This window comes from Tachyglossus aculeatus, chromosome 2 (genome assembly GCF_015852505.1).
Source record: "Tachyglossus aculeatus isolate mTacAcu1 chromosome 2, mTacAcu1.pri, whole genome shotgun sequence".
In the NCBI taxonomy this organism is placed as follows: domain Eukaryota; kingdom Metazoa; phylum Chordata; class Mammalia; order Monotremata; family Tachyglossidae; genus Tachyglossus; species Tachyglossus aculeatus.
Window position 1 is genome coordinate 97,722,220 of NC_052067.1, and position 16,546 is coordinate 97,738,765.

A 16,546-nucleotide genomic window follows, 5' to 3' on the forward strand; every position below is an offset into this window, starting at 1 on the left:
ACTTCACTTCTCTGTGCTTCAGTTACTTCATCTGTAAAATGGGGAATCTTTTGTGAGCCCCGCGTAGAACAACCTGATTACCTTGTATCCCCTAAGCACTTAGAACAGTGCTTTGCACATAGTAGGCACTTAACAAATGCCATCGTTATTATTATTTACTAAGATCTGGGGTAGACACAAACCATTCAAGTTGGACACTGCCCCACATGGGCCTAACAGATGAGGTAACTGAGCCCCAGAGAAGTGAAGTGACTAGCCCAAGGTCACACAGCAGATAAGTGACAGAGCCAGAATTAGAACCGAGGTCCTTTTGACTCACAAGCCCATGCTCTATCCACTAGGCCATGCTCCATCACCTGTTTCTGGAATTCCTTGTTCCAGGAGGGTCGCTGTGACTCAGAGTGCTGTGCAGGTCTCTTTGTTTTCTAGGAACATGTTACTTACATTACCCAGTCTTCTTGGTAGTTTGGGTGCCAACCATCAATGTATTGGTTGTACTGATAGCTTGATAGCTCTCACAACTGCCACAGTCAACTTGTCTATCAAGTCCCACCATTGTTGATAGTTTTGAGATGTCTTTCAATTAGGAGGTAGAAGATAGCATCGGTAGTTACAAACTAATATTTGGCATTTTCACTAAGCAGAAGAGTAAGCCGTTGCTATTAGGTTGCCAATTCCATGGACTCCAACTACTTTCTTTCTGTGTCTCACCTTTCCCAAAACTCATGTGTGACAATCCCATAAACCCACTCCAATCCTGCCAGGAAATTTGGAGTATACCCAGATTCAGGCTCCCACCCCTTGTGACAAGAGGGCAGTCTTGGAGCAGTGAAGGGCCTGTTCCTCCAATGTTTTGGTGTTTTTCCTCTGCAGTGAAATATAATTTGCGGAAACACAGTGGTCTCGGACTTGCATTAGCCCCTTCTTATCCAACCATTCCCTCTGAGCTGTTTTGTCTCCAGGCCTGTTTGATTTCTCCCGACCATCTTCTTGAAGTGAACAAGAGTAACTCTGGTGACTAGAGATACAGGAGTGGCGTGCTACCAGGGGATGAGATGTGATGGGCCTGGTCTCCATTTTTTCTTTCCAACATGCTAGAAGAAGGCAGCCCCTCTCAGAGTTGTATCTGGAGAGTTGTCAGTACTCTACCAGTCTCAACTACGGGCGGGAGAGTCAAGCAGAGGCCTACCCATCCCATTCCTAACTTGGGCAGTGGCTAACAAGGGGCAGGCAATTTGCTACAAGTCAAAACTCACCTGTGCTGGGCAGCAGTGGCATGGGAGAGTCGAGGGTGGAGACTCAAGTTTACTGTGCGGAGGAAGGCAATGGTAAACCATGTCCATATTTTTACTAAGTAAACTCCATGGATACACTACCAGAATGATTACAGATGGAGGTGGGGCGGTGTGGGAGAGAATGTGTCGGTGGATTCGCTATATGTCGGAAGCGACTTGACAGCATAAGACAAGACAAGAAGCAGACACATCATGTTTCCTCCTCTCGCCTTTGTTTCATCCTATCTTGGTGTTTGTTTTAGCAGGAGCTTTGGTATGTTAAGGTCCTGAGACAGAATGAAGCCAGGTCAAGATTCCTAACCTGTTTATCAGATCCCTATAATCGAGAGAACCAGGCAGAGCCTAATAGTTATCCTAAGTAGTACTTACTGCTGTTTGCCTTAAGGTAAATACAATGTTTGTGCTCTTCCTTCATGTATGAAGCTGGGATGCTGAACCAAATCTATATAGAAAATTCTGTTTTGCTTGAAGTTGAGCTGGCCTTAACTAGTAGAGGAAACTCTCCCCATCAACCACCGCTCTCTACCAGCATGAATAGAAATAAACTTGTCTCTGATGTACCCACTGAAATATGACATTGTGAAGTTTTCTGTGGCATATTATATTAGCTTAGCTCACCCCCGTCATTCTCTAGCTATATACCATCATGTGCCATGAGTTGGCCTGTGTAGGTTTGTTGTTTTTACAGAACAGGTGGAGAAGGCAGTGGTATTTGAATCTTTTATTTGGCTTTAGTAATGTAGAGGTAGGAACTAGACAGTTTCTCAAAGGCCACTTTTGTTTTTATGGTATTTGTTATGTGCTTACTATATGCTGCATACTGTACTAAACGCTGGAGTAGCTACAAGTTAAAGTTAGACAGTTCATGTCACACGTAGGGTTCACAGTCTTAATCCCCATTTTACAGATGAGGTAACTGTGGCTCAGAGAAATGAAGTCACTTGCCCAAGGTCACACAGCAGACTCATGACTGAGCCAGGATTAGAACTAGGGTACTTGTTAAGCCTTTACTATGTGCCAGGCACTGTTCTAAGTACTAGGGTAGATACAAGATATTCAGATTGGACACAGTTCCTGTTCCACGTAGGGCTCACAGTCTTAATCCCTGTTTTTCTGATGAGGGAACTGAGGCATAGAGAAGTTAAGTGACTTGCCTAAAGTTACACAGCCAACAAATGGTGGAACCCAGGTCCTTTTGACTCCCAGAGTGGGGCTCTATCCATTAGGCCACTCTCCCCCTCACTTGAAACTCTCATCAGGCTATGTTCTCAAAACAACATTGACCATTGCCGAAGGTAAGTTTAAAGAGGTAGAAAACAGTAAAATGGAGCCTCTTTTGTAGCATTCCCAGGAACAGAGCCAACTGATAATGCAGGGTAAGTTAGGACACCAGTACCTCTGGTTTCATAAGTATTGCCTTGCGTGATAGATGTGAGGGAGGAGTATATATGTATTCCTGATAGAACAATGAGATTTCTGTTGGCTTTGGAATGAGCAGTTTGGGTCTTTGGGCACACGCTGATCATCTCACTGCTTACGTCCACAGAATGAAAAGATTTCTGTTTGGTGTTTTAGAAAAACAAATAGATCATTTGGGTTCATTTCTCCTTTCCTCACTGCCTCCATTAGTATTCAAATATTTTTTCCCTAGCCTACTGGAACTCCAATCAGGTGTGGCGAAGAAAGCAATACATCTTGTTTAGTGCCATGCCTAGTCTTGTCAGTAAGGATAAAATGAAAGGTAAATATGATTTTATTTGTTAGACATGAAATAGTGAAGAAAGAGAGTTTGAAAAATATCATTAGAAAACAATATTTATTTAAAACTCTCCATTAAAGGATGTTCTTTAAGATACACTCTTAAGTAATTTGTTATTTTGATTTACCATGTACTTATTTTAATGAAATCACTTTTTCATGATCCTTCAGATTGGATGTGGTTGGTCAAAAGAATACTCTAAGGGATGCAGCGTGATCTAGTGGATAAATCATCATCATCATCATCATCAATTGTATTTATTGAGCGCTTACTATGTGCAGAGCACTGTACTAAGTGCTTGGGAAGTACAAATTGGCAACATATAGAGACAGTCCCTACCCAACAGTGGGCTCACAGTCTAAAAGGGAGAGACAGAGAACAAAACCAAACATACTAACAAAGTAAAACAAATAGGATAGATATGTACAAGTAAAATAAATAAATAAATAAATAAATAGAGTAGTAAAAATGTACAAACATATATACATATAAATCCCAGGACTGGGAGTCAGAAGGACTTGGGATCTAAACCCGGTTCTGCCATGAGTCTGCTGTGTGACCTTAGGCAAGTCACTTTACTTCTCCATGACACAGTTACCTCATCTGTAAAATGGGGATTAAGACTGTGAGCCCAGTGTAGAACAGGGACTGTGTCCAACCCAGTTACCTTGTATCTACTCCGGTGCTTAGTACAGTGCCTGGCACATAGTAAGCCCTTAACAAATGCCATAAAAAATAAAACAAAACAAAAAACCTTCTTAACTCTATTGGTATTGCCTGTCTGAATAGCATCCAGTTCAGGTTTTGCTATTTTGGTTTCTCACTCTGTTTTTGTGTATCCACTTTCCTGATTCCTGTACTTCTTCCCACACCCCACTTTCCTGCCCTGCTTTTTTTTTTTATCATATCTCCTTCCCCTTTTTCTTTCCTTGTTTTTCTTCACATTCTGAGGGCTTCTGCCACTTGTACTTTGAAGAGCTGGCATCCACAGAGTTGTGAAGCCAGTAGGTGAACATCTGCATTTTACCCACCAAAGCAGCCTGCAACCATAATCCAACCCTGTAGCAGTGGACTCAGTGCACACACTTTTTGTTTTTAAGAAAAAGAGAGATTTTTTAGCCATGAGAATTGATGCTGGAGTTTTTTTAGCTGTGGCTAAGTTCAGCCCACTAGAATGTGGGAGAGAGGATGGTGTAGTTCTTTATCTTCCTGTATTCCCACCCATTGCACTCTGAGGAATTTGGGAGATGTCCACCTCTCTGCATGAGTGGAGATTTGTTTCTGAGTGAGTGGGAATGGTAGATGGGACGGCAGCCCAGATTGTGAGGGTATTTGGTTCCCCAGAAAGAAACCCCAGATATGCAAGTCCTCTAGACTGTAAACTCATTATAGGCAGGGAATGTGTCCAATAAATCTGTTGTACTCTCCCAAGCACTTAGTACAGTGCTTTGCAGATAGTGAGTGCTCAATAAATACCGTTGATTGAAGGTCCTCATCTCAGCACATACACTCACAAATGTTTGAAAAATTATGAACTAATAGACAGCCCTAAAAGTCAGACTCTATTTGGAAGCCAGCAGCTGGCTTCTCCGGGGACGAAGCAAGCCAGGAGCTACCTTGGGGGAAGAAGCAAAGGAGACTATTGATTGCCCATTGTCCCACTTTCTCCCCAAAAAGACATTGGCTATTAATGGAGCAATCTGGCAACCAAGAGAAATGGTCAGGGCACACAAGCAGAACTCCACCCTAAGAGGTTGTTGGATTGTTTGGACTTGAACTCTGATTTCAGATTCCCTAAATTAATCAGTGGTATTTACTGAGAGCTTTCTGGGTGCAGACCACTGGACTAAGCAATTGAGAGAGTGTTATCCTTATTGTATTTGTTAAACGCTTGCTATGTAGCAAGTCCTACAAGCTAATCAAGTCAGCGGTCCTGTCCACATGGGGCTCACGGTCTAAGAGAGTATAATATAACAGAGTTGGTAGACATAATCCATGCTCACAAAGAGCTTTCATTATAGATGGGAAGGCAGACATTAAAATAAATTTTAGGGGCTTGGGGAAATGGCAGGGTAGGAGGCATGTACATTAGTAGTACTGGACTGAAATTAGGATGGATATCAAATGCTTAAAGGATAAAGATCCAATGCAAAAACAACATAGCCTAGTAAAAAGAGCACAGTCCTGGAAGTCACATTAATTCATTTGTTCCATCGTATTTATTGAGTGATTACTGTATGTGGAGCACTGTACTAAGCACTTGGAAAGTACAATACAGCAAAAAAAGAGACAATCCCTGCCCATAACAGGCTTACAGTCTAGAGGTGGGGAAACAGAAATCAAAACAAGTAAACAGGTATCAGTATAAATAAATAGAAATGTAGATATATACATATATGCAGAAGTGCTGTGGGGCAGGGGCAAAGAGCAAAGGGAGCGAGTCGAGGTGACACGGAATTGAGTGGGAGCTGAGTCAAAGGGGGCTTAGTCTGGGCCCTGGGTTTTAATACCGGATCTGCCAATTGCTTGCTGTATGACCTTGGGCAAGTTACTTCACTTCCTGTGACTCAGTAACCTCATCTGTAAAATGGGAATTAAACCCCATGTGTCCAACTTGGCAAACTTGTATCTATCCAGCACTTAAAACGGTACTTTATATGTACTAAGCACTTAACAAGTACTATAAAAAAGATAAGAAAAAGAAATGAGAATGAGTGGGAAAATGAGGACCTAGAGAAGACTTCTTGGAAGATGTGATTTTAATAAGGCTTTGAAGCCGGGGGAGACCGGTGGACTGACAGATATGAAGGGCGAGGGAGTTCCAGACTATAGGGAGGATGTGGGCAAGAAGTTTGCGGGCAAATAAATGATATTGTGGTACAGTGTGTAGTTCGGCATTAGAGAAACAAAGTGTGCAGGCTGAGTCGTAGTAGAGCAGTGAGGAAAGGTAGGAGGGAGGGAGCTGATTGAGTGCCTTAAAGCCAATTGTAAGGAGTTTCTATTGGGTGCAGAGGTGGATGGGTGACCACTGGAGATTTTGGAGGAGTCAGGAGATGTGGACTCTGTGTTTTTGGGGGGTTTTTAGAAAAATGACCTGGGCAGCAGAGTGAAGAGTTGACCTGAGAGGAAAAACACGGCAAGGGGGTGAGCGAGGAAATTTATGCCATAATAAAGGTGGAATGGGATAAGTGCTTGGATCAGTGTGGTCGTAGTTGGGATAGAGAGAAAAATGCAGATTCTAGAGATGTCGTGAAGGTAGGACAGACTGGATCCAGTGACAGATTGATTATGTGGGTTGAATGAAAAATGAGTCGAGAGTATATTTTCATTGCTATTTGTTAAGCACTTACTGTGTGCCAGGAATTGTACCTAGCACTGGGGTAGATACAAGCTAATCAGGTTGGACACAATTACTATAGTAATAATAATAATGATAGTATTTGTCAAACTCTTAACTATGTGCCAGGCACTGTACTTAGCGCTGGGGTTGATACAAGCATTTCGGGTTGGACACAGTCCCTGTCCCATGTGGGGCTCACAGTCTCAATCCTCACTTTACAAACGAGGTAACTGAGGCCCAGAGAAGTGAAGTGACTTGCCCAAGGTCACACAGCAGACAAGTGGCCAAGCCGGGATTAGAACCCATGACCTTCTGACTCCCAGGCCCGTGCTCTGTCCACAATGCCATGCTGCTTCTCCCACACAGAGCTCACAGTCTTAATCCTCATTTTACAGATGAGGTAACCGAGGCACAGAGAAGTGAAGTTACTTGCCCAAGGTCACACAGCAGACAAGTGGCGGAGCTGGGATTAGAACCCAGCTCCTTCTGACTCACAGGGCATGCTCTGTCTGATAGGCCGTGCTGCTTTTCCCACAAGAGGCCGTCAGAGGCTGATCTGAAAGTGGAGGACAATACCTTAAAAGTGCAGCTGAGGATGGCCTTGAACCCACCCCTTCAACATAGTGCAATTAATTCTATTTATTTTATTTTGTTAATATGTTTGGTTTTGTTATCTGTCTCCCCCTTCTAGACTTTGAGCCCACTGTTGGGTAGGGACCATCTCTATATATTGCCAACTTGTACTTCCCAAGCGCTTAGTACAGTGCTCTGCACACAGTAAGCGCTCAATAAATACGATTGTAAATGAATGAATGGGTTCTGCAAATAGTAGATGATAAATGCCATTGATTGATTTCATTTTAAATGGTATTCATTAAGCTGTCATTATGTGACAAACACCTTTCTGAACTCTGGGGTAGATACAGTTTAATCAGGTCAGACCCAATCCCTGTCCCACGTGGAGCTCACAGTCTAGGTAGGAGGAAGAATAGGTATTGAAACCCCAATTTTCAGTTGAGGAAACTGAGACCCAGAGAAGTTACGTGAATTGCGCACAGTCACTCAGCAGGCGATTGGCAGAGCCAGGATTAGAACCCTGATCCTCTGACTCCAGGGCTCATGCTTGTTCCACTATTCATTCATTCATTCAATCGTATTTATTGAGCACATACTGTGTGCGGAGCATGTACTAAGCGCTTGGGAAGTACAAGTTGGCAACATATAGAGACGGTCCCTACCCAACAGCAGGTTCACAGTCTAGAAGGGGGAGACAGACAACAAAGCAAAACATATTAACAAAATAAAATAAATAGAATAAATATGTACAAGTAAAATAAATAAATAGAGTAATAAATGCCATCATCATCATCATCCCATGCTGGTTGACTGGGGCCACTTTTCAATTAATAGAATCCCATATCTGTCAACAGATATGGGAATTACTATTTTTTTCAAAAATCTTATTTCTTGAACAATTAGTACACTTTTGTTCACTGACTTGACTGTTGTTTGCTTATTTTCAGATATTTCGGAGAAAAGCCGTGGAACTTGGAGAGAAGCTGCTTCCTGCTTTTAATACCCCCACCGGAATACCTTGGGCATTGCTAAATATGAAAAGGTAAAGCACTTAAATTTTATGGTTATAGATGTAGTGATCACATGGATTATTACAGAGGTTGAAGCCCTCATTAAATGGAAAGATGAAATTAGGTACCTTTGGTATAATCATATCCACACCTTTTTCTCTCTCCTTTGTTTTTCTTGTTTACTAAGGCTGGTGACTTCTGGGTGGACACATGCTGTTTAATTGCTGTGTGCCAAACTTTGAAATACGTACAAAGAAAAAGTATTGAATGTATTAAGGAGAAATTGATGCTGTACCAAGTAACTGATCATATTCATGGCACATTTTTGAAACTAGGCAAGAGTTGATGATAATTAATTACTGATTATTTTGGATTAATCATCTCTTCTGAATGAATGCTCACAGAGTGTATATCAGTCTCACAACTTAAAATATCTCCCTCTTTTTCTCCCTCCCACACCCGACATTCAATTCACCATTAAACCTGGCTCATTTTTTCACAATGTTATATCTCTTAAAAGGCAGCATGGCCTACTGAAAAGAGAATTGACTTGAGAGTCAGAAGACCTGGGTTCTAATCCCGATTCTGCTAAATGCTTGCTTCTCTGTGTCTCAGTTCTCATGTTCTCCCTCCTACTTAGATTGTGAACCCCATTTGGAACAATGACTGAGTTCAACCTAACCAACCTACATCTATCCCAGTGCTTAGAACAGTGTTAGACACATGGCAAGTGTTTTACGAATACCATAAAAAATAAAAATTTGTCTTAATAATAATTATAATTATGGCATTTATTAAGCACTTACTATGTGCAAAGCACTGTTCTAAGCACTGCAGGGGTTACAGGGTGATCAGGTTGTCCCATGGAGGGGCTTATAGTCTTCATCCCCATTTTACAGATGAGGTAACGAGACCCAGAAAAGTTAAGTGACTTGCCCAAAGTCTCACAGCTGACAAGTGGCAGAGCTGGGATTTGAACCTCTGACTCCAAAGCCCGTGCCCTTTCCACTGTGCCACACTGTCTTATTTCCAGTTACATCCCCCACATGCCTCTCTTGCCCCTGGGCCATTCTCATTTTCCTGGTTGGGTTGCCTTCCCCCCCTTCTCCTGGCCTCATCAATTAACCCTATTAAATTATGTTGGGTGTCAACCCAGGAAGAGAATGATTCTCTGAAGGATTGGTCATAATAGTGATGGTGTTTGTTAGTGCTTACTATGTGCCAAGCACTGTTCTAAGTGCTGATCATGGAACTGTTGCTTGCAGAATGTTTTAACAATGTCCCAAACAAACGAATATGTTTGTTCACCAGGTTTGCAGGTCACCCAATTCTGCAGGGCTACTAATACTACAGAAAGTAAGAATAAAGTGAGAAGCAGAGTGGAAAGAACCGGGGCCTGGAAATCAGGGGACCTGGATCTAATCCCAGCTCTGTCTCCTGTCTTCTGTGTAACCTTGGGCAAATCACTTAAATTCTCTCACCTCACCTTCCTCATCTGTGAAATTGGGGTTCAGTCCTAGTTCCTCCTGTTTTGACTGTGAGACCCATGTGGGGCAGGGTCTGTGCCCACCCTGATAATCTTTCATCTGCCCTAGCACTTAGTACAGTGCTTGACGCATCCTGCTTAAGAAATATCATTACAAAAATTAAATTCAGTGACTTTGATAAATGAGAAAAAGGATTTATAAAAACAGGGTCAAGCACAAACTTTAATCCACTTTAAGAGCAGAAACCCAACAGAAATCCAGGATAAGAAAAGATTGGTCTCAAACTCCCTCATTGGCTTAACTCCCTCCTCACACCCCCTGTCGCCCCCTACATCCCCCATCTCTTGCCCCCAATTATCTAGTTACATACTTTTTTAAAAAAATTGGAACTATCAGGCATGATTTCCCTAAAATCTCTGCTGCTGCTCTCCAATCCCTTCTTCTTCCTACCCCTTCTTTAACTCTCCCATCTTTCCCAGCTGTATCTCCAGAGGAGATCTCCTGCCCGCTCTCAAAATCCATTCCCTCTACCTGGGCATCTGACCCTATTCCTTCGCACCTTATTAAATCACTTGCCCCTCCTATCTTCCCTCCCTGACCTCCATCTTCAGCTGTTCACTCCCCAGTGACTTCCTCCCCAAAGCTTTCAAACATACTCATGTCTCCCCATCCTAAAAAAAAAAAATTCTTAACTCAATGGCTCCATCCAGTTATCGCCCCATCACCGTCTTACCATTCCTCTCCAATCTCCTTGAATGAGTTGTTTTCACCCGCTGTCTCAAGTGACTGTCCTCCAATTTTGTCATTGACCTCCTCCAATCTGCCTCCTGTCCCCTTCACTCCACAGAAACTGCCCTCTCAAATGTCACAAGTGATCTCTACCAAATCCAGTGTCCTCTACTCCCTCTAATCCTCGACCTCTCAGTGGTCTTCAACACTGTCACCCACAAACTTCTGTAAACATTATCCAGCCTCGGCTTTTCTGGCACTGCCCTCTCTTCATTCTCCTCCTACCTCTCTGACTGCTCAGTCTCTTTCATTGGCTCCTCATCTGCCTCCCACTTCTCAACTGTGGGTGTCCCTCAAAATTCAGTTCTGCATCCCCTTGTATTCTCCTTCTTCACCCACTCCCTTAAATAACTCATTTCTTCCAATGGCTTCAACTACCATCTCTATGTGGATGAAACCCAATCTACATCTCCGGCCCTGATATGTCTCCCTCTCTGCAATCTCGCATTTCCTCCTGCCTTCAGAACATCTCTATTTGGATGTCCTGCTGTCACCTCAAGCGTAACATGTCCAAAACAGAACTCCATATCTTCCCACACAAACCCTATCGTTCCCCCGACTTTCCCATTACTGCAGACAGCACCACCATCCTTCCTGTCTTGCAAGTCCATAACCTTGGTGTTATCCTTGACTCCTGTCTCTCATTCAACTCACATATTCAATCTATCACTAAGTCAAGTTGGTTCAACCTTCAGCAACGTTGCTAAAATCCACCTTTACCCCGCCATCCAAGGTGCTATAGATTAATTCAAGAACTTATCCTATATCCTTTCCCACTCTGGTTACTGTATCACACGCCTTGCTGACCTCCCAGGCTCCTGTCTCTCCCCAATCCAGTACATTCTTCGCCCTGATCATTTTTCTGCAAAAACATTCAGTCTATGTTTCCCCACTCCTCAAGGACCTCCAGTGGTTGCCCATCCACCTCTGCATCAAGCAAAAACTCCTTACCATGGGATTTAAAGCAGTCAATCACCTTGCCCACTTCTACCTCACCTCGTTAGTCTCCTATTATAACCTAGCCTGTGCACTTTGCTCCTCTAATGCTAACCTACTCACTGTACCACGATCTTGTCTGTTTCACCACCGACCTCTCGCCCTTATCTTGCTTCTGGCCTGGAAAACCCTCCCTCTTCATATCCAACAGTCAATAACTCTACCCTCCCTCAAAGCCTTACTGAAGACACATCTCTTCCAAGAGTCACCTCCCTAAGCCCTCATTTCCTTTTCTGTCAGCGCTCAGAAGCATGGCAGACTCATCACATTGAGTCAGCATGATGGGATATATTAATATATGCTTGGCTGAGAAAGTGGGGTTCAGGCGATGTTAGTGGATGATGATAGCCTTACGTGATGTTTTACTATTTTTGGATTTTTTTCTATAGTAGCCAGGTGCATCTTGATATATCAAGAGAAGTAGTGTGGCTCAGTGGAAAGAGACCGGGATTTGGAGTCAGAGGTCATGGGTTCAAATCCCAGCTCCGCCACTTGTCAGCTGTGTGACTTTGGGCAAGTCACTTCACTTCTCTGGGCCTCAGTTCCCTCATCTGGAAAATGAGGATTAAGACTTGAGACCCCCTTGGGACAACCTGATCACCATGTATCCCCCCCAGCTCTTAGAATAGTGCTTTGCACATAGTAAGCACTTAATAATGGCATTTATTAAGTCTTTCTTTTGCATTGCCACCCTCTCTGTCATTGTAACCAGTGTGAAGGGAAAGAATCTACCCCAGTCTTGAAAAACTCTGCTTGACTTGTTTCATTGTCTTGAGTCCAGCCTCTTAGATGTGAAGTCCACCTGTTCAGCTTGTGAGCTACATTTGCTTCCTCATTTTACTTGATTATGATTTATCCTACTCATCCATATTCATTCCACCACAAACTGCCAGTGGATGTTACAGTGCACCCAACTCAGACCCCATAGTTTTCTATTTGCAACTAAAATTTGCATTCTGTTTCCTAAAGGAAGCTACTGAATGAGCTGTCCTGCATTGGTGGTGACTACAGGAGTTCTGAAACTGCTCAGCAGGAAAAGCCCTCCCCAAAAAGGGTCCTGCTTTCCCTGCACACTCCCTGGCTCCATATACTCTGCCCTCCTCTCTGTAGCACTTTCACAGAGTGGGAGCTAAAGGGCTGATCAGTAAACCAGTGGGATTTATGGGTGCCTTCTCCTCCCATTAGCAATGAAGCAATCAATCATATTTATTGAGCACCTACTGTGTGCAGAGCACTGTTCTAAGCACTTGGGAGAGTACAATATAACAACATCATCATCATCAATCGTATTTATTGAGCGTTTACTATGTGCAGAGCACTGTACTAAGCGCTTGGGAAGTACAAATTGGCAACATATAGAGACAGTCCCTACCCAACAGTGGGCTCACAGTCTAAAAGGGGGAGACAGAGAACAACAAAAACAGACACAGTCCCTGCCCACAATGAGTCTAGAGGGGGAGGGCCGCTAATAATAATAATTGATTATAATTATGGTACTTGTTAAGAGCTTACTATGTAGTAGGAGAGCCTTTCTTTGGACTTGCTGGGTGGGAAGATGGGGACTGTTTTGAGCCTAGTCCTCTCATTTGATTGGTGCTAGGTTTAAAAGTAGGGTTAAAACATGTTATCAGGAGGCTTATACTATAATCACTGGTTTAGACAGTATTAAGGATTACCAGTGTAGTATATCAGGATTATCTTGAGAGCCATTCATTTTCCTCTATTTTATGTTTATTCCTCATCAGAAGCATTTATTTAACACTAAGTTTCCATAGAGTACAGTGGGCTTGGTTGTGTAGCTAATTTCAAAGAACAGCTTGTTCTCCCTCCTACTCAGGCCATGAGCCCCATGTGGGATAGGGACTATGTCCATTCTGACTAATTTATGCTCATTCATTCAATCGTATTTATTGAGCACTTACTGTGTGCAGAGCACTGTACTAAGCACTTGGGAGAATACAGTATAAAAATAAACAGGCACATTCCCTGCCCACAACAAGCTTATATCTTCCCCAGGGTTTCAAACAGTGCTTGTAGTATAGTAAGTGCGTAACAAATACCAAAACAATAGAGTAGATTGGAAACTGGTTGAGGGCAGGGAACATCTCTTACAACTCTGTTATATTGTACTCTCCCAAGTGCCTAGTACACTGCTCTGCACACAGTAAGTGCTCAATAAATACAATTGCTTGATTAAATGAACAGTTACCTTTTTTATAGTTTCACTTTTTGAAGTACATGTTTTCTTCAATATGAATAGGCCAAAATTTGATGTTTGTCCTTATTTCTATTGATATTGTTGGTTTTTTATCTCTCCTTTTCATTTCGGAGAAAAAAACCACCATCATAAATTGCAATTAAGGGGTGTTACTTGTGTAATACTTGTAATTCAAACAAAGGCAAATTGGAATTTAGCTCTGATTTTTCTGAAAGAGTGCCATTTCATTTTAAAAATACTGAAGTTAGTTTGCTATTATTCTGTTGTTTTAATCAGCATTGGTCTCTCCCAATTACTAGTCTGTCTTTTTTTGATGTATGTTCTAGTTTTATCCACAGTCCATTTTGCCTTTCGTTTCCCTTTCCGGGAGTTTTTTGAAGTTTGTCACTGCCTGGTGTTTCTGTTGGTTTACTTGAGTAGTCAGGTACTTTAGTCTGTTCACTATCAAGGAATGTGCCTGGAAGTGATTGATTTTCATTTCAAACACTGGTTAATCAGTTAGCTGATGTATTGTACAAAACTCTTTCAGAATGTTTTTAATTTCAAACTTTTGAAAGAATCCTTATTAACTAACTACACTAATTAGGTAGCCTAAATTTAAACTACGTTATTACCTATTTCTGTGCTTTGGTCAGTGCATTTTTATTATCATTCAATTCCAAACCATTTTTCACTTTGGAATGGAAACTTAACTGGTGTTGTTCAATGACCAGTGTTTTTCTTGTACTGACAGTCCAGTTCTGAGGCATTAAACTTGAACAGAGATTCTTAGAAGAGCTTTATTTCAGTGGTTACTTATTGGTTTGGATGTGATCCACTTGTAAACATGGACGGTAAAAGCAGCCCAGGTGTTCTTAATATATTTTTATGCTACTTTCATTAGATTTTTGCAGCCTTCAAAACCTTGTTTTTCTAAGGTTACAAAGAATCTCATATCTGATAGGGTGGTATTGTTTGCAAATGAACCAAGTGTTTCATTTATGAGCAAGCTACTATGGAAAATATCAACTCAAGAAAATCTTGAGATTTCAAGCATATAATAATAATTGTGGTATTTGTTAAGCGCTTACTATGTGTCAAGCACTATACTAAGGTCTGGGGTAGATGCGAGATAATTAGGTCCCACATAATAGTAATGATAATAATGGTGGTATTTGTTAAGCGCTTACTATGTCCAAGCGCTGTTCTAAGCACTGGGGTAGATACAAGGTAATCAGGTTTTCCCATTTGGGGTTCACAGTCTCAATCCCCATTTTACTGATGAGGTAACTGAGGCACAGAGAAGTTAAGTGACTTGCCCAAAGTCACACAGCTGACAAATGGTGGAGCCAGGAATTAGAACTGACAAATGGTGGAGCCAGGAATTAGAACTCACGTAGGCTCAGAGTCTAAATGGGAGGGAGAACAGGTATTGAGTCCCCAATTTACAGATGAGGGAACTGAGCCACAGAGAAGTTAAGCAAATGACTTGCACAAAGTCACACAGAAGACAACCTGATTAATTGGTATCTACCCCAGCACTTAGTACAGTGCCCAGAACATAATAAGTGCATAACAAATACCATAAAGAAAAGTGGCAGAGCTAGGATTAGAACCTAGGTCCTCCAACTCCCTGGCCCAGGCTCTTTCTTTAGGCCATGCTGCTTATCTATAATAATTGTGGTATCTATTAAGTCTTACTATGGGCCAAGCACTGTATTAAGCACTGGGGTAGATACAAAATAATCAGGTCCCCCCTGGAGCTCACAGTCTAAATAGGAGGAAGACTAGGTACTGAAACCCCATTTTGCAGGTGAAGCAACAGACACAGATACATTAAGTGACTTTCCCAAAGTCATACAGCAGGTAAGTGGCAAAGTCAGAATTAGAGCTCAGGTCCTCTGACTCCCAGGGCCATGCTCTTGCAGTTTTCTTGAAGAGTTGCATAGATAAATTGCCTGAAAAAGTTTTTTAAGACTACTTTGATTAAAGCAAAAAGGGCAATAATAATAATGATGATGGTATTTGTTAAGCGCTGACTATGTGCCATGCACTGTTATAAGCGCTGGGACCAGAGCAAGCATTTGTCCTTTAGGGTTTTTTTAAATCTTATTTAAATGTGTCAATTCAGCAGCTACAAGCCTTTCCACAAATTGAGTATGTCAGTGAAAGCCCCGAACTACTTCATCCAAACATCGGTAGAGGTACTGAAAGATCATTTTCATGTGAGCCCCATTTGGGACAGGGACAGCATCTGACCAAATTATCTTGTATCTATCCCGGTGCTTAGTACGGTATTTGGAACATAGTAAGCGCTTTACAAATAACACACTCATTGTCTCCCACCAAGAGACTTCAGGAGCCCAGCCAGGATTCCCTGGAGGCCTTTGGTTTTCCCAAACACAAATGACAAAAGACATAGCATAGGCTGCAACTGGGGGAGTATCCGTCTGCAGAGACACCTGTATGCCCACATCTGAACTTGACCAATTTGCTGGTCATGACTCAATTTTAGAATTTCTAACACTGGACAGTCGTGACAGTCCTGGAAATAGCATCAGTCAAACTCTGAGACAAGATAAAAAGAAAAAAAGATGAATATAAACAATTATTTGGGTATGTGTTTTTCATTGACTGGAGAAAAGATCCAGATGATAAGATGTAAGGTTGAGATGAAATTCTGTTTAAGATGCTGACATGTGCAGCTTGAGTTCTCAATTTTGTCTAGCTAACGAAGTCAATCCAGTGGTAACTTCATCACACAGGGATGTCTGCAATCTGAAAAAAGAGGCAAAAAGCTTAATGTCAATGTTTTCTTAATAGGAAATGCAGCATTTGGTTTGGGCATTTCAATCCCCTAATCTCCCAGAAGAGGACTTTCTGGAAGGAGTCATTTGACCAAGTTTGGTCACCTTTGGCAAGTTGGGAGCCCATAAACTTGGATCAAAGTATTGGCAGGTTACGTACTAATTCAGGGGCATACCTCCTTACCCTTTATTTTTGGCTATCTAACCATGAGGCAATCACAGTTTGGCTTTACCGGAAGCCCTTATTCCTGTGTGAGAGAGCAATAGAGACCATCCATTTTGGGGAATTA

At 42.1% G+C, this 16,546-nt stretch overlaps 1 protein-coding gene across 2 annotated transcripts in view; it reads left to right on the plus strand.

The window, feature by feature from the left end:
• The window catches only part of MAN1A1 (mannosidase alpha class 1A member 1), a 215,233-nt gene that overhangs the window by 107,596 nt on the left and 91,091 nt on the right, over positions 1-16,546 (plus strand). For both annotated transcript variants that reach the window (XM_038767351.1, XM_038767359.1), the window contains one exon: positions 7,918-8,012. In XM_038767351.1, the coding sequence (XP_038623279.1) occupies positions 7,918-8,012 (95 nt within the window). The remainder of the gene's footprint in view (positions 1-7,917; positions 8,013-16,546) is intronic.